We start from the raw sequence: 25397 nt of genomic DNA on the forward strand, positions 1-25397 counted from the left end.
TTTTCTGAGAGTTAGTAATAAAAGGGAAGTGCTCCTTCTCCAGGGCGCTTGGAAAGGGAAGGTGCTACGCAGCTTGTCAGGGCTTTTGTGGAGAGCAGTGTAATTACACGTGGTACTTTGCAGCCACGTTGGACAGCGTCTCTGCTTCCAGGGGCTCCCGCTTCAGCGGAGAGAGCTCACCAGACGCCCTGGCTAACTTAGAGCATCTGCCTCCCTTCACAGAGGCATGGCTGGATCTGGTGTGTTGTGCAGCAGAATTGACCAGCTTTAAACATGTAGCAGGGTGCCAGGGGTGGTCAGAACTCACAGGGAGTGGGGAGTTTGTTTGGGGGGAAAGGGGCGTGCACACTATCCAGGCAGGGGAGAGATGAGTGAATGGGGTCCCTGCGGGTGGGCAAGGTACTGAGTGTTTTGGTTACCAGTCTGAGTGAGGATCTGGTTACCCAGCTGGTCGGGGGAACGGTGCCTCTCCCCAGGCTAACCCCCTGTGCTCTACCTGGTCCTGCCGCAAAGACCTTGCCTTGAATTATGGCTCCTCCTTTCCCCTGGGGGGTGGAGTGCTGAGCTCGAGTGGTACTGAAGGCCACCCGAGATCAGACCCCGCAGGACTGAAGGCAGCTCGGGCTCTGCTGAGAAAAGCTGGCTGGGGGTTCCACAAATACCTATGGAGAGCCAGGGAGGATGAGGTGGTGGGGGTGAGGCTGGGGCCCCTGCAGCGCACCCCTGGGGGCCAGCCGGGGGGGTTCAGGGAGCTTGGCTCACTGGGGAGGTCACCGATTCAAGGCCGAGCACATTGGGAGGAAAATCCGTCGTCTGCGATTGTTGTGTGCTGGCCACTGTTGTGGGCGCCTGGCAGAGCGGCGCGGGGTGCGCTGGTTCTGCAGGAGAACCCAGGGGCAACGGCCCTGTCACAGCAGCTCCTTGCACTCCCAGTCGGCTCTTGGCTTGGTGCTTCGCTGCCTCACGCGCTGGCCCGTTGAGGCTTCCCTTGCGTGGCTGGAATGGGACTGGCAAGGACTAAGCTTCTCCCCTTCAGTGGGCTGACTTTCCATATTCAGATTAACCAATGGCTCGTTTCAGAGCCCTGGTGGGAGCCGAGCTGCCTGTTGAACAGCAGTGGGTGTAAAAGTCCCCTCCGGCCGGCAGGCGCTGTGGGAGCCGGGCCGCCAGGGCCCCCGGGGTCCCCATCCTGGGCTGGGCCAGCTCCTGGCAGCCAGCGAGTCCCAGCCTCTCCCAGGATGCTCGTGGCTTGGTTTAGAGCAGCATCTCGTTCTTCATTCTGCAGCCCAGCGTGCCCCCGAGTGCCTGCTGGGCTTACAAGAAGCACCTGGGATCTTTTTCAGGGAGATAAGGCAACACGCCACGTTTATCGAACATACCTAGATCAATCAATACTTATCATGTGCATATGACACATGACACTCATGCACTCGCACACACACACGCAAGCACGTTCCATCTTGTTGTTACAAAATGTTGCTCCCCCTCACTGCACCGGCCAGGTGAGTTAGATGGGGGAGGGGTGGAGCCGGGCTTCTGCTGATCCGGATCGATGCGCCCATGTTGACAAGACGAAAACCCGGGGTCCTTCTCCAAGATGCCTCCTATTTATCCCTCTCATGCAGCCAATTAATCATCACCTCGCCTTTCCTAATGCTGCTTCAGAGAGAGTTCTTCCAAGGGCAGGCGCTTGCTGCTGGACTCCCAAGGCCTCTGTCTGTCCAGTCTCCTTAATGAGCTCACTGCACAGGTATTGTCTTGGGTCTGGCTCCCAGACCTTCTCCACCCTGGCACCTGCTGCTGGAGGAGCTCCCCTTCCATTCTCCATTCACACCTCAGTCACTTCAACAGGGCAATCCAGGAAAGGGAAGAGCTCAAAAGACATTTTTTTTTTTTTCTTACAAGGAAAATTTCTCTTAATACAAGAGGCAGCAGGTGGGCACGCCTGTCACGGTCTGTATTTGTGTCCTTGGTCTCTCCCGGCGGCAGTTCCAGTCAGAGCAGGGTGCAGAAAAGTGTGTTTGCGATGAGCCTCTTCCCCTGTTGTGTGGCTAATTCCCTTGGGGGTGTCTGAAATTCTGCCAAGTCTCCTCCGGTTCTGGCTGATCTAAATCCTTGTCTCCCGCGGCTATTGCTGCCTCACCGTTCGCGCCCTTTGCCGGCTCCAGCCGCGTTCTTCCCGTGGAGAACAGGGATGTGAAAATGCATTGAATAGTAATTGGAGTAACCGCTGAAAATTCCAGCAGTTGCCTGGTTCCACGCGGGAGATGGGCTATGCCCCGGGCTGTTGAGCCGGCTCCCCGCATGTCCTGGGAGCCAGTGTGTAACCGTGCAGGGTAACCGCATACGTGGCTACACTGTCCCATCCCTAGCTGGGAATGGCATTCCCAAGTCATCACCTGCATCCCTCTTAGCCCCCGGGGCTCGCATCCCAGGAGGCGCATTTCTTCATCTGGTCGCTCAAAGGTGACGCTTGTCACTCGCTAGCCTTTACATGCAGCTAGCCTCGTAAGAGCAGATGAGGAAAATCGGCCAGCCCGCGACAGCAGGGTGTGATCTGGCAAGCGCCTTTCGTATGTGCTAAATTCCTTCCTCCCCTCAGGATCTGTTCCCTTCCCCTGCCAGCCGGCGGCCTCCTATCTCGCACGCTGTTGACAGCGTTGGCTCGAGCTGCAGTAACTAGGGAGGGCCTGCGCCCACGCCTTGCTGCTGAATGGCAAGGGATTGATAAACTCTCGCGGGACTAGAAATATTTCTTGGTGGCTTTTGTCTGGGAACCCTCTCCAGACCCTAGCGTTGCGTGCGCACAAGGCCCTCGGCGGCAGTGACCGGCCTTGGCCCTGAGCTCCGGGCTTTGCAAGATGAAACGGTGCCACTGATTCCTGTGCATTGTTCTCCTGTTTCCCTACAAGCGGCAGTGACTGTAGGAACGCTCGTTAGAGCGGGGGCCCGGGAGCCAGAAATCTGGGCTCGGTTCCAAGTTCTGCCGTGTAGATTTGCCCCTTGGATTTTGCCGAGCTCCGCGATTGCGTGGCCCTGTGGCCAAATGGTCTGTAGGAAGCTCGGCCCCTCAAACGGCGGGGGTGCGAGGCCGGCCTTTGTGGGTCAGTCGGCGAGAAACGTGAGGTTGCTGGCCCGGGAGCGTCTTGCTAACTTGGGCAATGCCCGAGCCTGGGCGGCCTTTGCACAGGCGGTGATAAGCTGTTAGTCACCTCTCTTTGGATCCAAACTTAGCCCTTAGCACTGGTAGTTTCCAGCTTCTCCCCCTGAGGACGGCTTCGCAGGAGGAGGAGGAGGAAGTCCTGCAGCAGGTTCAACTGTCCGGTTGAAAATAGCGAATTGCTTTAGGGGGACGTTAGCAAAGGCCCTTTCCCCGGCCGGTCTCGGGCAGGAAGTCTGAGGGGACGTCCCGCACCACAAAACTCAAACGGGTTTTAAAGGGGTGTCGTGGAGTCCGAGGCGATCGAGCTTGCGGGTTCAAGGGCTGGAAATCGCACTGAGCCGCAGTTCCACACTGGCTGCCTTAAGCCTTGGCCCAGCGCCCCCAAAGGAGCAGCAAAAGTCGACCCGCCAGGGCTGCCGATCCAGGCTGTCCGCCTCTAGCGATCTCCTCTTCTCGGGGGTGGCGGTGGGTGGGTGGAGAGGCCAGCCGGGTCTGCTGGGGCTTTCCGAGTCCCGGGGCCCTGTTGGGTTCTGCCCAGGGATAGCGGTGGGCGCAGGGATACAAATCGATGTGAGGCAGGGGAGTTGCCAGGGGCCCACGCTGGAATCGCCAGAAAGTGGCCAGGTCCTAGCATTGGCCTGGGGGCTCGAGGGGAAGATGCTCAGAGAGGCACTGACCCTGTCTGACCTATTGTCAGCGTCCTTGCTTGCCGGTGGCACCCACCCTCTCCGGGCACGTCTCCTGAGCCCCCGGCCCCGCGGGAGGCTGCGTCTGGCTCACTCGCCCGCGCTGCTGTTGGCAGTGGTGACAGCTCCCCGGGGCCGGGCGGCGGGAGGCTGAAAGGCTGTCTGGCTCCGGCTGCTTCTCTCCTCCCGCCCCTCATGCAGCTTTCTCCTCTGGATTCCAGGCCTGGATCAGGGATGTCCGAGCCGGCGCCTCCACCTCCTGTGGGAACCACCTCAAGTCCAGCTGCCGCTTGATCGCCTTCAGTGCTGACTCAGCAGGTGCGGGGCTGGGAGGGCAGGCGCGGAGCGTTGGCAGTGGGGGGTAGCTCGGAGTTGTGTGCCCATTAACCCTACGGCCTCAGGTGCCCTGCTGCGCTAGGAGTTGTGCAGACACAGCCCCAGTCCTCAGCGTTTCCTCTCCACCGAGGCAAGCCGGGGTGCAGGGACAGTTCTGTCCATTGGACAGATGGAAAGACTGAGGCCCAGTGGGGCAGTGACATGCAGGGACTAGGACCTGAGTCTCTCAGCTCCTGAGGAGCAGCCAACAGTAGTGTGCACGAGGTGAAGGCAGAGGGAGGGTGGGTGGGTGGGTGACGAGAAGACCATGTGATTCCTTCTCCTTGCTAATGACACGAATAGAACAAGCCTGTTCAGGTTTGCTCAGGGCCTCTGCCCCTTGGGAAGATGGCTCTAGCAGCACCAAGGGGGCATTTGTACAGCAGGATGTCTCTGGGAACCTGGCCTGTGTCGGGGGTTGGCAGCTGCTGTGACGGGCCGGGTCTGGGCACCGCTGAGGGTGTCTGCTCAGAGTGAATTGCTCAAATTCGGGGCTCCTCACAGCCCCCAGACTGGAGACCTTCCCAAACAGGCCACAAACCAGTCTCACAGAGCACTTCAGCTGCCTACCTGGCCAGCCAGAAACCTCAGGAGCAAAACCCCAACAATATCCGTGGCCCCAGGCCTCATACACAGGTGGGGGGTCTTAGAACGCAATCCCACCTACCCCGAACAAGTTCTGTCCAGTTCCAAGAAACCAGCCACAGATCCCAGGTCAATTTACCCTCTGGACCTCACCCACAAACCGTGCTGAGCCAATCCTTTAGAATTTACAATCTAAGGGTTTATTACTCAAAGAAAAGCCTGAGAGTAAGGTTGTTAAAGTATCATACATGACATGCAGCAAATCTCCCAGTTCTCAATGCAGGCTCGCAGCAGAGATTATAACTGCTGGCTTAAAAAGTCTCTGGTGCACATCCTATGCCAGGATGGGTCCACAGTTCTTCCCGGCTTGAGATTCCCTGCGAGGCCACATCTGGGGTCAGGAGCAGATCTGGAGAGAAAATGGAGGCTGCTACATGGCATCTTTAGCCCTCCTTCCTGGTCTCCTCTTGACTGCAGCAGGTCGCCTGGCCCGTGGCCTGTCCCTGTGTCCCCTGCTGGTAGCCCCTAGGGATGAGTCCCCATTCTTGAGGGGTGTCCTTGGCCTATAGAGGGCTATTGTTCCATGGAGACTTGCTCATTAGCATGTCCATTGGCTGAGCTGCTTTGCCCATAGTTCAACCACATACAGAGAAACATTTGGTGTCCACACAAAGTACATGCATATACCTTCAGACACAGACATTATACAATCACGTGACTAGCATATATGGAATCAGAAAGAAGTTAGCTTCTATTTGACACCTCACATGGCCCCCTTTGTACCACTTTTGGGGCCAACATGCCCCTCCCCATGGGTGCAGCAGTGATCTGGCTGCTTCCCTAAAATTGAGTAACGTGACAGCTGCCCCCTTGGGGCCTGGGCTAGGCCTGGGCTAGGCCTGGCGGGAGCTCCCAGCTGAGCTGTCGGAAGCGTATCCACCCTGCTTCCGGGTGCCAGGCGTGCGCAGTCCTGGGCATGGGCCAGTCCGGGGCGGCTGCGATGCGTTGGCAGGTGACGCATGGCCTCTTGTCTTTCAGGGGTCTTGGGCATCGTGCCGCTGGAGAGCGGGGACGGAGGGAAGAGGGCCGTGTCCCAGCTGTGCTGTCATTCAGGTGAGCTCCCCGGGCGAATGCCTCTGGAGCGAGGCGTGTCCGCTGCCGTGGCTGAGCCACCAGGCATTGGATTCCCTGTCTCCCATCCTGCGAGGGGCTGGCTTGGAGCGGGAAGGCGGTTCCGATGGGGCTACTCAGTGCTGTTCAATATTCGGGGCTCAGAGCCCGGCTGGCTGCTCCTCCCTCCCGGGGCACTTGACCCCTTGCAGGCCAAGAGGTACCCAGAGCCTGCTGAATTTCACCGGGTCTCGGGAAGAGCTCGGGCAGCCCCAGCTGGCTGCGGGGACCACTGCGTGCTGCCGTGCGTCAGTGCCCCGTTGGCTCCCTTAGGGGACAGGCCCTGGCTCTGGCCCGCTCTCCGGGACCTGGCGTGCCAGCCAGGAGCAGTGACGGTACCGGAGGGCGCACTGGGATTGCAGGACAGCGCCCGGAGCACCTGCTGGCCCGTCTTGGCACAGGCCGCCAGAGGACGCTTCGGGGCGCACGCTGCAGCTGATCAGAGCTGGCGGAGGTGGGAGTTTTACAGCCTCGCGGGCCTTTACCTCGGCGGTTTGCACGAGCAGAGCAGCACTCGGTGACCTAGTTTCCTCAGCGCGCCGGATGCAGCAGCGGGGCTGCTAGGGACTGTGCCAGCCTCCCTCCCCCGGGCGCCTGCAGATGGAGTTACAAGGAGCCTTTCAGCCCCCGCGCTGCCGGGGACGCACAAAGGGGGGGTTTGTTCCCAGCAGCGTCGGCGGTCGGAGCAGGGCCTGGCGTGCCGCGTTGGGCCCTGGGGCAGGGGGCTGCGTGCGGGCCCTGGCGCTGGCTGGGCCGGCTGCCGGCTGACAGGCTCCTGCAGATGTTCACGCCACTCACCCCCCTCAGGCAGTCCAGCTTTGTGCCGCCTTCCCTGGAGGTGGCCAGCCGGGGGCAGCCCAGCGGGGCCCGAGCCCCGGTGAGGGGCAGGCCAGGCCTGCGTGGGGGGTGAGAGGAGCAGGCTTGCTCCCACGCGAGGTTTCCCAGGAGCTGAGGCGTAAGGGGGTTTGCTCCCCTGCTGGGGGCTCGCCTGGCTCCGTCGTTCACCCCGGGCCTTCCCTCCCAGCTGCTGCCGACGGTTGAGCTGAGTAGCAGTCACCCGCCTCCTCCAGACTTTTCAACAGCCTGCCAGGAGAAACGGGGAGGAGAGAACGAGCATTTCTGCAATGGAACCAGTGCCGCCACTCCCCCAGCTGCCCCTCGCAGAGCAGGAGGGGTGCCGGGCCGCTCCCTGGGCGGGACATCTGGGACAGGGCAACGGGGCTCCTGGCTCAGCCGTGGCAGCTGCTGTCCTGGCCGCCGGGGGCTGTTGTGGGGCGCGGGGTGCGGCTGCAGCTGGTGCTGTGGGCTGCCCGGCCGGCAGCGTGAACCTCTGCTCTCCTCTCCCCGTCAGACGCGGTGACTGACTTTGACTTCTCTCCGTTCGACGCGCTGCTGCTGGCGACGGGCTCCGCTGACCAGACCGTGAGTGTCGAGGAAACGGGGCTGGGGGGGCGTGTGTCAGCCCAGCCGGGCGAGGCAGCGCTGGGGTCACGTCCGGGCTGTCCCTTTCGGAGAGCTGGGCCCGGCCTGGCCCCTTTCCGGCCGAGCGAGGGGCCTGGGAACGTCGGACGGAGCTGCTCAGAGGGGGGCGCTCGGCCGTCAGGGCTACAAGAAGGACGAAAACGCCTCTGTGGCACAGGGTGGGGGGGGGCTTGCAGGGTTCGCTCGGGGGACAGGCTCGGTGCCCCCGGGGAGCTGGCGCGCTGACAGGCTCTGGGAACAAACCCGGCCGTGCACAGCAGCCCTGAGCCAGCCGCACTTCTGAGGCAGCTGGGCCAGTCTCTGCTCTACACGTTCTGGGGCAGGAAGGGTGCGCTGAAGGGAAAGGGCTGGGATTGCACACGAGGCACCGGGCACCCCACTCTGGCCCTGCCTGGGGGGCCCAAGTCCAGGCGACTGGCTGAGCCCTTGCTGCCGGCGTCCTGTGGTAGGGGAACCCAGAGCCCGGCTTGAATTCCGCCCTCACAGGGCCGCTGGGGGACCGGGGCAGGGCCCAGCGACGCTTCTGCACGTGTGGCGCCTGCCTGGGGGTTTGGGCAGGGTGCTGGGGGCTCACCCTCCTGTCTCACGCTGCAGGTGAAAGTCTGGCGCCTGCCCGAGAGTGGCCGGGACCTGCCCTCTGGCCCGGGAGTGACCCTGGGGCCGGCGGGGTGCCAGGTGGAGACGCTCCAGTTCCACCCGACGGCAGACGGCGTCCTGGTGAGCGGCGCCGGGAGAACGGCCACGGTGTGGGACGTGGCCCAGCAGAAAGCCCTGACAGGTATCACGGCCGTCGCAGTCTCCGCCCGGCCGCGTTTGCTCCGGGAACGCCAGCTCCCTGCCTGGGCCTGGGGGCTTACGGTGCCACGTGGCAGGGCTGAAGGGCCCAGGCAGCAGCTGTCCTAAGCACCCGTTGGCCTCTTACCCTGCCCCAAAGGCCCCTCGCTCCGGGGCTCCTGGCTGTGACACCCCTAGAGCACGTGGGGACCGGCGGTGCAGGCACCTGCTCCCCTCGCGCTGGGGCCTGAGACCAGCACGCGTGTCCCTCTGGCCACTGAACAGCCCCCCATTGGGATGGCCCGGGGGGCCCAGCAGCTGAGCCAGGGCCCTGTGTGAAGGCAGCCCAGGGCGCTGCTCACAGGGTCGCCAGGTGTCCAGTATCTGCACCCTCTGGCCCGTAGAAGAATTCAGAAAATACCAGACACGTGCAATGTCGGTGTGTTCTGAATTCCCGGCTGGGCGCCAGCCGGAAGCCTGGCGGGGGCGTGGGAGCCAGTGGGAGGCGGAGCCGCGATTGGCGCTGGGAGCCTGTGGCTGCGCGCAAAAGCCGGGTGGGGCGGGGCGGGGCCGGGACTCCCAGCGCCACTCGCGGCCCCGCCTCCCCGCTGGGAGCCTCTGGTTGGCGCAGAAGCTGGGCAGGGGGGAGTGTCTCCAAGCCCCGCCCCCGCCCAGCTTGTGCTCGCAACTAGAGGGAGCGCCTGCTGGGGGCATGGCCCGAGGGACTCCGGCTGTGGCCAGTGGCTGCACCCCCCCCCCTCAGGTCTGCTTCTCGCCCCCCCTTCCTCCGGGCCCTTCTCTCCTCCCGGCTTCCAGACTCCCCCCACCAGCTCGGCTTCCAGCCCCGCCCCCCTCCCAGCCTGGTTCTTCTCTCTCTTCCCCCCCCCCCCTCCCCCCACGATCAAGTGTGTCCGTTTTTTTTGCGGGGTCTACCTGGCAACCCTAGCTGCCCATCCCTCGCGGGGGCCATTTCTCCTGGCGCTGCCTGCGCCTGACCCACGCCAGCAGCCCCGTGGGGCTGGGCCCGGCCCTTTGTGAGACTGCAAACCTGAGGTCAGGCACCTCTTTGTTTCCAAGCAAAATCCCGGCATTGGTGCTGCTCCAGGGTGTGGCTGGAGCCCAGGAACGGGTGTTGCAGTGCAAACCGCAGCCGCCTGTCTACAGTGCGACGGTGTGCTCACGGGGGAGGGAAGGAATTGCCCCCTTTGGGCCAGCTTGTGCCTGGCTGGGTCTGACTTCAACTCTCGCTCACCCCCAGCACTGGAACCTCATGGTGACCTGATCCAGAGCACGGCCTGGAAACAAGATGGCTCCCTCCTCGGCACTGCCTCGAAGGTGAGCGCAGCGGGCGGGCGAGGAACCCAGGGCGATTTCCTGGTGGGGGCTCCAGGCCACGGCCGAGCCACCATGTGACAAGCATTTCCCCCTCTCCGCTGCTCAAGGAGCATCTGCTACGGAGCCGGGCCTGCCACTTGTGCTGGGCAGGACCGGTGGCAGCTGTGTTGAGAGATTCCTGAGCGGGGGCTTGGCTGCTCTTGGGGATCCTGCGTGAGCTCAGGACACTGTTTTCCTGCAGCTCTTGATCCCCTTGCCCTGGAGTGGGAATTTGAGGCTGGTGGGCCGTATCTGCTCCGTATCCGAAATTGTCCCTTCCTCAGAAGAGTTTCTTGGGGGGGGATTTCCTCTCTGCAGAGGCAGGCTCCCAGGGAGCTCTCTGAGCAACGTGTGACGGGCTGTGTGTTCGCGGAGCTGCGGCTTGTGAGTGGGTTCTGCGTCTGGCTAGTCCTGTGCAGGGAAGAGGCGGGCTGGTGGGGAGGGTGGCACCGTGCTGTGCATGACCCGGTCAGAGCGTGGGTGGGAGGTGTGTGCGAGACCAGAGCGTGACCCTGGCTTCAGGTTTGCGCTCCTGTGCTGCAGAGGGGAGGACTCGAAGTCTAACTGTAACAGCTGGAGCAGGGAGAGCCTTCGGGCAGCAGGTTTATCCATAGGAACTGCGATCGGCGAGGTGAAGGCCAGATCGAAGCTCTCCTGGGCACAGAGCCCAGGGCCAGGCAGCGTTTCTTCCAGCGTCCTGCTAACCGGAACCGTGATTCCGCCGGCCTGTAAAATAGGCAGTAACATGACTGCCTCACTAGGGGGCGTACTGCCGACTGCAGTTCTGGTGAGCGAGCACTAGATGGTGCTAGTGACACGTGCGGCTCCGGAAGGCTGGCTGGGCAGCGCAGCGCAGGGCAGGTGGCTGAGTTCTGCGAGGGCGCGCCAGGCCCTCGGGGCGCCCAGCCTCGTCTGCGGGCACTGCCAGGGCACTGGCGCTGTGCTGCCCGCCCTGAGCCGTCGGGACGTGGCCTGAGCGCGAGGTGCTGGGGGGAGCTCCCGGAGGGGTCTCCAGAGCAGGCGTCTGCCGCTCCGCCCTCGCTCCCCCATCCGCTCACGGAAAGGCTGGGGCTTGCTGGTTGCCTCTGCCGGGGGGGGGCGGCCGGGTCGTTTTGCTTAGTTGCCCGCACACAGGGCCGCCAGATCCCGCTGGTTTCCAGTCACCCAGGGCTTCCTACCAGCAGCGAGATGTGCTGCCCCTTGTGCTGCCCTTTCTCCCTCGCCCCGGGCTCGCGGTGCCCAAGGCCGTAGCTGCCGGGACCCCAGGGCTGTCTGCAGGCACCGGCCCGCGTGGGGCTGGGCCCGGGGAAGGTTTGCCCTCCCGGCTTGCCAGATGCTCCGGCTCCCTGCAGGGAGCAGGCCAGAGTGCCCCTCGGTGGCCCCTGGAGCCAGCGCCTGCCCGCCAGGCAGTAGGGCCGGGGTGCAGGGCTCGTCGGGGCCGCAGGCTGGCTCACGGTGCCGGGGGATAGTCTCCCAGGGCAGGGCTTGGGAGCCCCGTGGCTTGGGGCCAGCGACAGACGGTCTCTTGTCCTGGGCCTGTACGTCCCGGCGTCCTGCCCGGTGCCTGGGCTGCCGGGCGCTAGGGTCAGGGTATGACCGAGAGTCAGGCGGCCCGGCCCCAGCCCTGGAGGGGAGCAGAGCTGAGCAGCAGGGCCCTCACGCTGCCTTGGAGTGACGTGGGCCGGCCAGTGGGCAGGCAGGGGCGGGTGAGGTCCGCTCCGGTTCAGCTCCTTGGGGTGGGCCCTGCAGCGGTTCCCTGGCCCGGGCGTTCCTGGGGCTCTTCGGGGAGCGGCTCTGCACCGCTACGGCCTTGGGCTGGGTGTGGGCCTGAGGCTTCCCCACACTGCGGCCTTCCCCCGGGCGGCGCGGCAGACAAAACAGCCCGGCTCCCCCGGGCAAGATAAGAGCCCGCCCCAAGGGCAGCGCGCCGCGGGCACAGCGGGCTCGGGCGGAGATGCAGCAGCATTCGCTGCCCGTCCTTGTGGGCACCAGCTGCCGCCATCAGCCCGGGCTGCGTCTGTGCCCGCGGGGTGCTGGTCTGCGGGGGGGGGGGGGGGGGGGGGGCATGGCTGGGTGCCGTGGATCGAGGGACCCGTGGGAATGCCCCATGTGCACGGCCCCCTCGCTGCCAGGGGACAGGGATCCGCTGCCTCGGCTCTGTCCTGGGACAGCTTCTCTCTGTTGCTGCCCCGCTCCACCACAGTGCAGAACAGGCCGTGAGACGGCCCCTCAGCCCCGGCCCCCCACCCGCTGGTCGCTGCGTCAGGGTGCCCCTGGGGGTTCCTCAGGCCCAGCCCCCCACCCGCTGGTCGCTGCCTCGGGGTGCCCCTGGGGGCTCCTCGGGCCCAGCCCCCCACCCGCTGGTTGCTGCGTCAGGGTGCCCCTGGGGGTTCCTCGGGCCCAGCCCCCCACCTGCTGGTCGCTGCCTTGGGGTACCTTGGGGGCTCACAGGGTGGGGACAGGCTGAGCCAGAGGGGAAGGGAAGCCAGGCCCCGAGGGGGGTTGAGGTGATGGGCTGGTGCTGGTCTGGGGCTGGCACCCCTCCATCCACCCTCCCCAGCCCAACGTGCGTTACTTGCCCCTGTTCTCCATGGTGCTCACCTCCTGCCGTTCCCCTTGTGTCTCCACAGGATAAGAGGCTGCGGATCTTTGACCCCCGGACCAAGCCAGCTGCAGCTCAGGTACTTCTCGTGCCCCGCCAGTTGGGGGGGGCCTGCAGGGCAACTTTGCACTCAGGGGCCAGACACCACGGTGATGGGCCAGGCCAAGGAGCTGAGTTAAGCCAAGCGCTATGAGGCGCAGATAGTCTGGGGCCCGTCCGGGCGGGATCTTTGCTGCTGGGGTCTGATATGAGGGGGAGGTGCCCGTTGCCCCCTCCCCCCCCACCGGAGAATCCTTTGGCACCCCTGAGGCCCCTGCCCTGAGCACGGGGAAGCTTTTGGGCCAGGAAGCCTTGTGTGCTGGACACCTGCTTCCACTCGGCAGCCTCCTTTCGCCCTGAGCCTGCCTGGTATTCCCCGAATCCAAGCCGACTGGCCTGGGCCCGTCCCTGGCCGGCGTCCCCAGCTCTCCTGGGGAGGGAGGTGGCTCCCAGGTGGGTCGCTGGCTCTGGCTGAACTCGGAGCGGCTCGGCACGACGTGGCGTTCAGCAGCGCATGTCAGCAGCCCCATTGTCGGGTCCGGGTGGCAGTGGAGGAAGCTGGCACCCCACTCCCCCTGGGATGGCGTCAGTTAGGGTAGGCCGTGGGGCAGGGAAAGCCACGGCTGCCCCTGTCTTTCCTTCAGCGTCCGCGCCCTCCCGCTGCAGCTCCGCCGTGGTATGCGAGGCCTCGGTTGTCCCGGGGCGTGTGGGAGGCTGGCGGGCGAGCTGCCCTGGCCCTACGTGGGGTCGGGCAGTTGGATGCGGCCGGCCGGCCCGCTCGCCCTGCTGAGAACGCACTGCACTCGTGCCGCTCGTGGCTGGGGCGGGCCCTGGGCAGCACCCGTGCTGGGCGCCTGTGTCCCGGGAGCTGGGCGCCTGTGTCCTGGGAGCTGCCCGCCTGCTGGGGGCGGGGGGCCGGCTGGCTCGAGGCGCTGGAGCAGCGGGGGTGGGGGTTACCGATGCGTCGCTGGGCAGCGTGCGGTGAAATGCCGTCGGAGCCATACTGCTGGCGGTGCAGTGCCAGCTGGGGCAGGGCAGCGTAGGCTGGCATGCATCTGTGCTGCGCCCCCTCCTTCAGCCTGCCCCACCCAGTCGCTCCAGCAGCGCGGGCCCCCCTGAAGCTGAGCGCTCACTCCCAGCCCCTGCTGGCTCTTGCCCCTCCTCCCCCCCCCCGGCGGGCTGTTCCTGGGGCCACAGGCTAAGCAGGGTGGGGCCGGTCAGGGTTTGGGGAGCGACACTGCCGAAGACCCAGGCTGCTGCAGGAAATGGCGTCCCTCATTCAGCAGGTGGCGCTGTTCCCCCGTGGCCACTAGAGTGGTTTGTCCAGGCTGGCCGTTCCCTGCCGCTGGAAGAGCCTTAACTCTGACCCCCGGGGCTGTCGTGGCTCCTCCAGCGTCCTGCCTGCCCGGGGAGGTGGCGGCTCCGGTGTCCTGGCCTGACGTCCTTTCCGTGGCCGCCTTAGCCTGCCTGGGCAGAGTTGAGCGGGTGCCACTGTGACGGCGCGTTGGGGTCCCCCGTCTCCTGCACCCCCGAAAGGGCACGAACAGACTCCTCCAGCCAGTAGAGCAGAGGGAGTTTATTGCTTCTCCAGGATACAGCACAGATGTCACCAGGTTCCAGGGCAGGCCTAGGATGCCTCAGCCCCCCTTGATATGGGGGGGTCTGGGCTTCTAAACCCCCAGCCTGTTGCTTAGGCTGCTTCCTCCATGATCCCAGACAGACTAACTCCCTCTCTTCCAGCCCTGCCCCCCAGCTGGGGCAGCATCCACCTTCCTTTGTTTCTCTCCCTGGGGGGTAGCTGGTCAGACAGGTTGAGACCCTCTTTGCATAGTGACTCATCCCCTGTCGTGCTGAGCCGTGGTACCGACAGCAGCCAGTGGGGGTTACCACAGAGCCAGCACCGAAGCCAGCCAGATACCCCCGCTACGTCACAGCCACGTTCCGGCCCCGGCTGGCCATGCCCCGCGCCGATGGAGGGGGATCTCTGGAGGCTGAGCAGGCGGGGACCACGATTTTCAGTGACACTCAGAATTTCCGTTGCCTAGCTGTGTGTCTCGGGGTGGGGAAGATTCCCCCCCCCCCCCCGCGGGCCGAGGCCATAACGACCTGAGCCCACAGTAGACACCTCTTGGGGAGGCGAGCGGCCTGCGTCGGCAGCAGAACGCCCCCCGTTGCCATGGCTACGCTGCAGGGCGTTTTACGCCCTTCCCATGCGTTGCCCGGGTGGCACTCAAAGCCCCAGCTTGTCCCCAGACCCCCTCCCTGGCGGGGCTGTAGGCACGGCTTGGGGCACAGCGCAGCGGAGCAGCTCCCGAGCCGGGGGGCCGACGGTCCCTTTTTCAGCTGCCCCTTTGCCTCCGGGTGCACGGCCGGCCCGCCACCGAGCCCGACTCGCTCCCTGCACGCGCCCCCTCGCACGCCAGCGCTGCCCTGCCGTTCCCTGCGCCCCCGTCCGGCTGCAGCACGGCACGGCCGCAAGGGGGGGGCGGGGTGGGGCTCGCCAAGCTCTGAACAAAAGGGCGTGCATGACGGTGGGTGTTGAAAGCAGGCAGGTCAGCTGCCCCCTTGCAATGTCGTGGGCAGGCCCTGCCCTCTGGGCATCCGCTGGTGGCTGGGTGGGGCCTGGGGTGACCCCTACTGGCCGGTTCCTGTAGCCCTGCCCAGCAGGACGGCTGCCTTGAGTCACGGAGGCAAAGACCCAACCGGTCCGACCGGCTGAGGGCAGGCAGGGAACAAAGGAAGGGAGGTTTTGGGGGAAGGGACGGTCGCTGGCTGGGAAACATGAAGTGGCTTTAGCTGAGGGTCGAGTGATAACAATGGGCCCCTGACCCAAGGGGGCTGAGGCATCCTGGCCCTGGCTCCTGTAGCCACGTCACGTCTGTGCTGGGCTGTGTCCCGGAGGAGCAATAAACCCCTCTCTGTTCTGCTGGTTGGCGGAGTCTCATCTTGCTGCGGACGGGGGGTACCTGACGCGCCGTCACACCCCTCCATGTGTGCGGCCAGCGCCAGCCCTTCCTCTGTGGCCGGGCTTGCTGAGAGACCCCTGCACCTTCCTGGCAGTGCCCAAGCACCGCACACAGCTCCCCTGGACCGGACGCAGCTGTCGTCTGCTAGAAAAGCCTCCTCTTGCCCTGGGCTGACGGGGGCGCTTCCCAGTGCCCCCAGTCCCGAGCGTTGGCAGGGGGCGTGCTTTGTTGCCGGGAAGGAACTCTGATTTTCCGGGCTGCTCCCGGGACCAGAGCTGCTGTGAATCGGGGTGTCTGGTCCCGCGCTCCATCCTTCGACGTGACCCGTTGGCCCCGCAGCTGTGAGGCACTGGAGCAAGGGGTTTTCTGGGTCGCTGGAACTGGGATCGTGACAGAAGTGGAGGCCGGTGGGGACTGAAGTGCGTGATGCTGGCGTCTGGTGGTGCCAGGTCTCGCTGTGACGCCACAGGCTCTGATCTTTCGTGGCGTGGAACCGCCGCAGCCTTTCTCCGAGCCCGGCGACCCCCGTGGCTCCTGGCCGTGTCGCTAAACCGGCTGGCTCGAGATGAAAGGAGGAGCCGTGGGACCAGAGGCCGGAGCTGTGCCCGCGTGGAAGGCTGGACTTGGTCCTCTGTCTCCCTAGAACGCGGTCGTAAGGATCCAGGCCATGGGAACTTCCCCCAGCAAGGGGCCTCTCCATCGCCCGTCGGCCCGCTCCGGAGGTGGGGCGGGAGCTCTGCCTGCGGCCGCTCAAGCCGTGTGGTTGCTGGCCAGGTGCCGGGGCCGGCCGGGGTGGCAGGCTTCTGCGGTGGGCGCCTGGACGCTGGGCGGGGAACTCAACGCCCTGAGACCGTAAGAGCGGCCATGCTGGGTCTGAGCAGGGTCCCTCGTGCCCAGCCCCCTGCGCCTGGCTCTGGCCTGTCCTGGCGCGCGGGGGGCGGTTCCCATCTCGGACGGAGGCTGTTCCGGGAGAATTCTCCCCAACGTGACCCTGTCGCTTCCCTAAAGTGGCCTGCGCATCCTGCTGCCGGCTAATTCCTCAGGGAGCCCTGGGAGCGGGGGGCTGGGCCGCCAGGGTTCACGACAGCCACTCCCACGTCTTTCCAGGGCGGTCCCCGTCTCCAGGCGGAGCTGGGATGAATTTCCCAGGGTGCCCCGGCTCCTTGCGTTTCATCTGCCGTTTCCCTCTGACCCCTCGCGCTCTGCTTGGGGCTTAACGAGCGTGAATAATTGTCTGCCCGTTTTGCTGCTGCGGTGTCCCCCCCTTTTCCAGGTCACCCAGGAACAGCCCCACTCCCAGGACGGATCGCGGGGGGGCCCTGTGTGCCTCTGCGGTGAAAACCGACCCTTTCTTCCAGCTCTGCTTCCTGTCTGTCAGCCAGCTTCTGTTCCCCGCCACGAGCCTCCCTCTTATCCCCGGGCTGCTTCGCTTCCTCGGGAGCCTCGGGTGAGGGGCCTCCTCAAAGGTGTTCTGGAAACCCAAGCGCGCACACCGACTGGCTCCCCGTGGCCACGGGTTCGACTCCCTCAGAGGAGGCTGGCGGATTGGCTGGGGCGCGATGTCCCTTCACGCGAGCCGTGCTGCCTCCCCGGCCCGCTGGGTTTCTGGCTCTGATGGTTCTGAGCGTTACAGGCATGGCTCTGCCCTTGCCCAGTGGGGCAGTTAGGCTGTGGCCGCCGGGCTCTCCTCGGAATCCCTTTCTAAAAATCGGCGGGACATTCCCTCGGCACCGGCTGACCAGAGGGAACGTCCACGGCAGTGAGGTAGGAAAATGCAGGAGTGCGGAGTTCCTAGGCCCGGGGAGCATCTCCCCGGAGTGGGGGACAGAGGGGCGATAGGGCCCCGGTGGGGGAACAGCTGGGATGGGGGGCCCTGGCAGAGATGCGTCCCCTTGCACTGGGGCTGTGACTTCTCCCGGGAAGGCCTGGGTGCTGCTCCGAGGGCAGGGCCTAGTGGAGGGCGACTGGCTGGGGAAAGCTGCCGCGGGCCGAGCCGGGATGCGGGGGCGTGGTAAAGGAACGCAGCCCCGTTCCCGGCGCCCGCCCACTCGCTCGCTCACGTGCTGCCCAAGCACCGAGAGGCCCCAGCTGTGCAGCTGGCCGGCACCTGGCTTCAATTAGGGAGCCGGGAAGAGGCCGTTAACGAGCCTGGCTGGGAAGCCAGTGAGCGCGGCCGGGTGAGGTACACGAGGGTGCAGCCTCTTCTCATGAGAACTCCCCTCCCTGTGCCCGCGGGCTGCTGGGGCTGCTCCCCAGCCCTGTGCCATGGTGCTGCCAGCGCTGGGGCTGCTGTACCCGACCCCCTCTCCCCCCCAGCTCTGGGGGCTGGCTCCGGCCTCCAGCCAGGGTTGGGGCCTGCCGGACGGGAGCAGCCTCCGAGCCAGACCCGCTTCCTCTCTCGTGGCCTGGAGGGGAATCGCTGGCCCTGAGGAACTGAGACCCGGGTGGGCGGCAGGCTGCCGCAGCTCAGGCCCTGTCCTGGCCCACGTGCCCCAGAGCCGGCGGCAGAGGGTGGGGAACGGGAGCGGTGGGGCTGCTGGCAGCACGGCCAGAGGGGGTCAGGCCAAAGGCCCATCTAGCCCAGTGGCCCGAGCCAGGGGCCCTAGAGGAGCGACCAGACCAGGCCTTCGCCCATTCCCAGCCCCGGGGGCCGGGGACACTGGCCCGGCCGTTCCCTTCCCTCTGCTGGGGGGCAGGGCAGTCGAGAGCACAGGCCAGGCCTGGAAAAGCCCTTTCCAAGCCCTGTGCGGCTCTGGAACGGGCTGGATGGGCTACTGCGGTCATTGGGGGGGGGGGGGGGGGCAGCTGGCAGGGATGCAGGGCTCCCCTCCCCCATTGTCAGCTAGTTCCAAGCGGGCAGAGGCCTGGCAGCAGCTCTCCAAGGGCCCCGGGCACCGCGCTGAGCGGCTGCTTCCAAGGGACGGCCGTGAACGGGCCCCAGCCTCCTGGCAAAGGCAGCTGGGCTGCAGGGGCTGGCCCGGGCCCCCCACTCGCTCCCCTTCTGCTGGAATGGTCTGCAGGCCCGAGGGAGCTGGGTCTGCGTGCTGGGGACAGGCTGACCCCGGCTCCGCCCCTCCCATTTGCAGGCCCGGCGCCCAGGGACCCGAATCGGGGGGCTTTCCTGAATCGGACATGAGGTGCTGCCGCCAGCTCATGTGTCGGGGCAGGGACGGCTCCCCCCAGACCGCGGGACACGCGCCCAGAGCCTGCTGTGAGGGGCTGCTCGCTGGGGGCTGGGGCGGGAGACCCCCGGGTGGGTACTGTGTTTTGCTGGGGGCGCTGCTGGCAGTGCCCCCATCCCACCCACAGCTGGGCACTGCAGAGGAGCTGGCAGCCTGGCTTGTGCCCGGCACAACTCGCTCGCCCTCTGCCCCACTTCTGCGCCGGTGCCCGCATCCCTCCTCCCTGTGTGCGGCCGCGGGGCGGGGTGCAGCGGTCCCTGAGCCGTGCCCACAGCGCTGGGGGACGCCGCACAGCAGAAACGACGGCTGTGGGGGCGGCATGACCCGCTCTGCATGTCGCTCACCAGGAGCCCGGGCTGCTGGGAAGGTGCCACCCCGCACTGGCCTTCCTGGGCAGTTTCCTTCCCTGCTCTCAAGCTAAGTGGGGCTCCTTTGGCCGTGGCTCCTCTTCTGCCGCGGATGCTGCCGCCAGTCCTCGGTGCTAAGCAGCAGAACCCAGGGCGCGCCTGTCCTGGCGCTGGGAGGGGCAGCTGCCCCCACAGCCCGTGTGGCAAGACGAGCCGCAGCCCTGGTGGGAATTCAGTCCCCGGCGCGGGAGATCATCCTGGGACCCTCTGGCTCCGCTCAGAAATCCCGGCTGCACGAGAGCCCCGGCTGGACCGGGACGTTAGCTCAGCCGTCCGCCTCCGCTTTGGGAAGGCGAGAAAAGCCGCTGAGGTGCAGAGAGGCTTAATATTCTCTCCTCCCACCTCCCGGCCGTGGTGGTATCCCACGCGGAGGTCACCCCGGGGGTACCTGACTCCCACCCTCGGTAGCCAAGCTTCCGGCCGGCTCGGCGGACAGTCCCCCGTCTCACGTTCCCAAGGAGGCCGTGGGAAGCGCTGGAAAAGTTGGCCTAGTGCTGGGCTATTTATAGCTCCACATGCTTCAGGCTCTCAGGCTTCTGGTCCCCAGCGTAACTGCACACGACTGTTTCCTCTTCTCTTCCCCCTCGTCCGGCCGGCGCAGGAATGCGGCTGGGTACGGCAGAGCGGACGTGGCGCGGGTGCCTTGGCGTACCCTGTGGCTGGCGTGTGCCACTGGGCCCCGGCCTGGTCCCTGGGGCCGTATCCGTGGAGCGCTGGCTTGGAGAACAGCAGCTTCCCCCTTCACGGGGACACGAGCCGCCTCTCGGTGGGAGGCAGGGCCATGGGGCAGCCTGGCGGCGGGGCAGGTGGCCATGTGCCGGCCGGCAGAGTCGTGGCAGGACAAGTGCTCTGCCCCCTGGCCTGGTGGGGTGGACTGGACCCCACTGCGCACGGGGACGGCCTGGCACCGCCGTGCTGGGCACGCGGCAGGTCCTCCGGGGCTGGTGTCTATGGCAACCAGACAAGGGGGGGGTCCCTCCTCAGAGCGGGGATGGGGTGGACGCCTCCCCAGGTTGCTCTGCTCTGGGGTGAAGGGGGCGGCGTCTGTGCCGAGGGGCTGGCTAATGGGATGGCACCTGCCTCTGCACCGCAGCTTGGTGCTCCTGCTGGCGCTGCACTCCCCCCCACGGAGGCCGTGGGCAGAGGAGGGGCTGTGGGCATGGCACGTGGGGTGGGCAGAGGAGGGGCTGCGGGCGTGGCGCGTGGGGTGGGCGGAGGAGGGGCTGCGGGCGTGGCGCGTGGGGTGGGCGGAGGAGGGGCTGCGGGCGGGGCGCGTGGGGCGGGCGGAGGAGGGGCTGCGGGCGGGGCGCGTGGGGTGGGCGGAGGAGGGGCTGTGGGCGGGGCGCGTGGGGTGGGCGGACGAGGGGCTGCGGGCGGGGCGCGTGGGGCGGGCGGAGGAGGGGCTGCGGGTGGGGCGCGTGGGGCGGGTGGAGGAGGGGCTGCGGGCGGGGCGCGCGGAGGAGGGGCTGCGGGCGGGGCGCGTGGGGCGGGCGGACGAGGGGCTGCGGGCGGGGCGCGTGGGGGGGGCGGGCGAGGGGCTGCGGGCGGGGCGCGTGGGGCGGGCGGACGAGGGGCTGCGGGCGGGGCGCGTGGGGTGGGCGGACGAGGGGCTGCACGCTGTGAGCCCTGCGCCCGCTCCCGGCAGTGCTGACCCTCGCCTGCCCCCGGAGCGCCAGTGTCCGCGCTGCGCAGGGGGCTTGCAGGGTTCCTGCAGCGCCGTCCACGGGGAGCCCCAAGGGACGCCGGCTGCCTGGTAGGCCCCTCACCTTTCCCAGCCCAGCGTTGACTCCAGCTCCGGCCCCTCTTGGCCTGGCCTGGCCTGGCTGGTGTTATGCCTCCCCCCACCCCCCGTTCCCTTTAGCTGGCAGGTGGCCTTTCCCTGGGCTGGGCAGAGCGTGTTTGCAGTCGGAGAGCTCTTGGCAGAGCTTCCCTTTCCTTCTGTCCCGGCCCTGGCCCCGCCTGCACAGCCTGGCCCCAGGGCCCCCGGGGAGGCCGGAGCAGGAGCTCCTCCGTCCTGCTCTCCTTCCTGGAGCAGCGCCCCCCTCCTGCGAGCGCTAGGGCCCTGCCTCAGTCTCGGCCTCCTGCGGTCAATTTCCCAGGTGCAGGATTTTTAACAGGGTGATTTCAGCGACAGGCCGTGTCCCAGTGTCTGCGACTGCAGGGTCCTGAGCCATACGGGAGTTGGGGGCGGGGGGGCTGCTGCCTCAGAGCGGGGCACGCAGCCAATGGCCGCACACGGCGCAGAAGCGAGCGTCCGTCTGGGGCCTTCCGAAAACATCCTGGTGACCCCCCCCAAGCCCCTTCTGGGTCAGGTCCCCCAATTTGAGAAACGCTGGTTTCCCCCAACAAATGTATAGGGTAGAAAGCCCAGGCCAGGCTTCATGGGGGGCAGGACGGGAGCAGACCTCGTGGTCTGGGATGCATTTTTCAGGGCCATGAATTTGGTAGGGCCCTAGTGCAGAAAAGGGTCCAGGGACTGTGATATGGCACAGTGGGGACTTCCCGACCCTGCACCCCTGGAGCAGCTGGATGTGACTCTGCCAGCCAGTCGAATAGGTTTATTGCTTCTCTGAGATACAGCGCAGGCCCAATGCTGGCACAGGAGCCAGTGATAGAGAAGTAGCCGTGTTAGTGTGGTCCAGCTGAAACAAAAGACAGGACTAACAAGGTGGTTTAATAGGTGATGAGCTTTCGTGGGCCAGACCCACTTCCTCAGATCAAATAGTGGCAGACAATTGGCATGGCCATATATACCAAAGGATACAATCCAAAAAAAAGTGAACACACACACAACTGCCGAATCAGATTTAAGAAGAGAGGAGGAGTGAGGGGGGAAGGTTAGTGTCTGCGAGGTAGTGACGTTAGGGGTGATAATTGGGGAAGCTAGCTTTGTAATGGGTGAGATAATTAGCATCTTTGTGAAGACCCAGACAGAACGTGTCAAATTTAAGCCCGAATGACGGTTCTGAGGTTTCCCTCTGAAGTCCGGGGTTAAAGTCTCTCTGAAGCAATAGGCATGTTTGAAGGTCATTGAGGGAATGGTCGGTCTGGTTAAAATGACAAGCAACCGGTTTCTCTGAGAGCCTGGTGTCTGTTTTGTGGGCGTTGATTCTTTGGCGCAGTGTCGGAGCCGTTTGTCCAATGTACCTACAGACGGACACTTGGCATAAATTCTATTTCTGGATGAACAGGAATGTGTGTTCGTGATCTTGTGACGGGCATGGTTAGGTCCAATAATGGTGTCAGCAGGGTAAATAGGTGGACAAAGCCAGGGCAGAGCCTTAGTCCTCTGGGGGGGGGGGGAAGGGGTTCACAAGCCCCTGACACCACCCCCGCTCCCCCCGTACTGGTCTGTCTGCTCCCTTCATGCGCCCCCAGCTCCCAGGCCCTGTCCCTCTCCGCCTCCCTTCCTTTGTCTCTCCCCTGGGAAGAGCCTTGTTAACTGCTCAGCGGGGGACTAGGTGTCTGGGCCAATCCACCTGTGGGGTGAATCCGTGGGAATGGCACAGCCCAGCCAGGTGGGGACACCGGGTCACAGAGCAGACAGCCCCCCTACGTCACAGACTGCAGTGGCTGAGAAGCTGCAGAGGAGTCAACAGGCTAATGGCATGTGGGGGGCATTAGGAGGCGCATGGGCAGCAGATCTAGGGCCGGGACTGTTCCCCTTTCTTCGGCACTGGGGGGCCACAGCTGGAGCATTGCGTCCAGTTCTGGGCCTCCCGTTACAAAGGGGATGCGGGTGCATTGGAGAGAGTCCAGGAGAGGCAACCAAAATGATTTGGGGGCTGGAGCACATGACGTACAAGGGGGGGCTGAGGGAGTTGGGCTCGTTCAGTCTGCAGGAGAGAAGAGCGAGGGGGGATTTGACAGCAGCCTGCAACTCCTCGGCAGGGGGTGGGTTTCCGACGAGGCTGGCGGGAGGCTGTTCTCAGTGGGGACAGATGCAGACCCAGGAGCAAAGGGCTCAAGTTGCAGTGGGGGAGGTCTAGGTTGGACATGAGGAAAAACGATTTCCCTAGGCGGGTGGGAAGCGCTGGGCTGGGCTCCCTAGGGAGGGATGGAATCTCCATCCCTGGGGGTGTTTAAGTCCCGGCTTGACCAAGCCCTGGCTGGGCTGATTGAGTCGGGGTTGGTCCTGCCTCGGACAGGGGCCTGGACTTGAGGGCTCCCGAGGTCTCTGCCCACCCCGGGATTCTCTGATCCCCATTCCCATCCTGTTGAAAGCGATGGGCCGGCGGGTGCCTCCGAGCTCTCCTTGCAGGCTGTCTGCACTCTCGGGCTGCGCGTTTGGCCCTTTCCGGTCGCGGTTGGAGAGCTGTTCTCGGCCGTTCCGGCTTGCGGGGGTTGGTGCGGAAGCCTGAAGAAGAACGAAACCTTTGCAGGCTGTACGGCCCCACGAGGAGAGGCTGGCAAGCTCTTCCCCCGGCAGCCCCCACGTGCCTTTGCCGGGGGCCGGACAAGACTGGGCAGAGGGGCTGTTGGCGGCTCCAGGGCTCTTGCCGGCGGGAAGCCGCAGGGACAGGTGGCCGATGCAGAAGGTGCTTTGCAGTGGATCCCGTGCTCCAGGCAGGCTCTGTTCGTCTCCATCACCCCCTCGGCCCAGCTCTGGTGCTCCTGGGGGGCTCTGACCAGGGAGCCTGGGTCCGCACTGGGGCCAAGCCTGTTCAACGTGTTCAGAAGGGCTCTCTCAGCGACGAGATGACTGGGCAGCACAATGGCAGCTCTAATTCAGCGTTGATAAATGCAAAGTAATGCCTATTGGAAACCCGTAATCCCAGCTAGAGGTATAAACGCTGGCGACCCCTCGAGAGAGATCTGGGAGTCTGTGTGGACAGTTCTCTGCAAACATCTGCTCCATGTGCAGCCGCTGTCAGAAAAGCAACCAGAATGCTGGGACTCATTAAGGGCTAGAGAATAAGACGGAGCCTCTGCAGAAATCCATGGGACGCCCACAGCTTGAACGTTGTGTGCAGATGTGGGCGCCTCGTCCCAAAAGTATCCATCTTGGCATTGGAAAAGGTTCAGAAAGGGATATAAAAATGATTAGGGGTTTGGAACGGCTGCCGTGTGAGGAGAGATTCATCAGACTGGGACTTTTCAGCTTGAAAAGGAGATGTCTCTGAAGGGGGCTCGGCGAGAGGTGTATAAAATCACGACTGGTCTGGAAACTGTGAATAAGGATGGGTTATTTACTCTTTCCCATAGCATGAGAAGTGGGAGTCACCAAATTAAATTAATAGGTAGCAGGTTTAAAAAGAAAGGAAGTTGGTTTTTTTTTTTTTTTCACATAGCCAACCTGTGGAACTCCTTGCCAAAGGATGTTGTGAAGCCCAGACTGTAACAGGGTTAAAGAGCTAGATCAATTCTGGAGGTGAGGTCCATCAATGGCTACTAGCCAGGATGGGCAGGAACAGTGGCCCTGGCTCTGTTTGGCCGAGGCTGGGAATGGGTGCCAGGAGAGATCACTTGATGGTCCCCTGTTCCATTCGCTCCCTCTGGCATTGGCCATGGTCGGGAGACCGGACACTGGGCTGGCTGGTGCGGCCGTTCTTGTGTCCTTCCCCGCCCCCCAGGAAGCAGAGGAAATAAGGGCTTGTTGAAGCTGAGCTGCTGGAGAGGGATGGGCAGGCGGGATCCTGTGCCGTGGCGTGACAGCGGCATGGTGGTGACATGTGGAGATGGGCACGTAAGCAGGCAGCTCCCAGCTGGCGGGACTTGCTGGGCTGCAGAGCTGGGCCACTTGTGGCCCTGTTCTCGGTTCCTCACCACCCAGCGGAGTCCCACGTCCAGCCCTGCCCTTCCTGCGGCCCTGCCACAGCTCCGCGGCAGGGCCTTGGCTCCTTTTCCTGACCTGGCGCGACAGCGAGACGCAGCTGCACCCTCCTCTTTCCGGAAGGACGGGGCCTTCAGTCGGGTCGCTGGGGCTTGTGCCTGGCACAGGCCGGAGCGTTTAGCCGGCAGCCCCGGCCTCTCACTGGCGAGCTGCATGAGTCAGCCAGGGGGGCGCGCCTCCCGCCCGGCCGGCTCCGCAGGGACCCGCGGGCACTGTGCCCGTGCAAAGCCCAGAGAGGCCGGGCAGGCCCAAAGCCCAGCACGTCCTGGTCCCAGCTGGCGGGTGCAGAGTCGTGCTGCTCCTGGGGCAGGGGTGGCTCCCTGCAGCTCTCGGCTCCGCTCTCTTCGGCTGCAGCTCTCTGGGAGCCGCAGTGGCTCAGGTGATCGGAGGCAGCCCCAGCCATCCCCTAGGAGCGGGAGACTCTGAGCCTCAGCGCTCTGCGGTGGGGGGGGGTTGCTCCCAGCTCCATGCTGCCCTCCCTAAAGCTGGCTGTGGCTGCCCCCCCCTCCCTCCAGCCCTGGTGGAGCAGGCTCAGGCAGGGGAAATGAGCGAGGGGGAGGGATTTTTGGCTTGGCTCTGTGGCTGCCGGCTTTGGAGCTTGCCACGTCCCGTGACCGGGAAGAAAGCCTCTCGGGGGGGGGGGGGCGGCTGACGGAGAGGGGGCGGGCGAGGAGGTGTGGGATTCTCCCTTCTGCAAGCGGTGGAGCGGCTTTGACACTTGCCTCTTTCCCAGAGCGCCGGCTGCCGCCCTCGGCCCCC

General features: G+C 65.1%; 1 protein-coding gene across 2 annotated transcripts in view; it reads left to right on the forward strand.

The window, feature by feature from the left end:
- Positions 1-25397, forward strand: part of CORO7 (coronin 7) — a 98799-nt gene that overhangs the window by 2578 nt on the left and 70824 nt on the right. Inside the window, exons 2-7 of one of the 2 annotated variants that reach the window (XM_075899092.1) lie at positions 4071-4167; positions 5848-5922; positions 7331-7401; positions 8056-8239; positions 9494-9570; positions 12240-12290. In XM_075899092.1, coding sequence (XP_075755207.1) covers positions 4071-4167; positions 5848-5922; positions 7331-7401; positions 8056-8239; positions 9494-9570; positions 12240-12290 — 555 coding nt within the window. Of the gene's footprint in view, positions 1-4070; positions 4168-5847; positions 5923-7330; positions 7402-8055; positions 8240-9493; positions 9571-12239; positions 12291-13388; positions 16981-25397 lie in introns of those variants that run through there. The other variant, XM_075899093.1, reaches the window with a different exon arrangement.

The sequence above is a fragment of the Pelodiscus sinensis genome, chromosome 16, assembly GCF_049634645.1.
Source record: "Pelodiscus sinensis isolate JC-2024 chromosome 16, ASM4963464v1, whole genome shotgun sequence".
Taxonomy (NCBI): Eukaryota; Metazoa; Chordata; order Testudines; family Trionychidae; genus Pelodiscus; species Pelodiscus sinensis.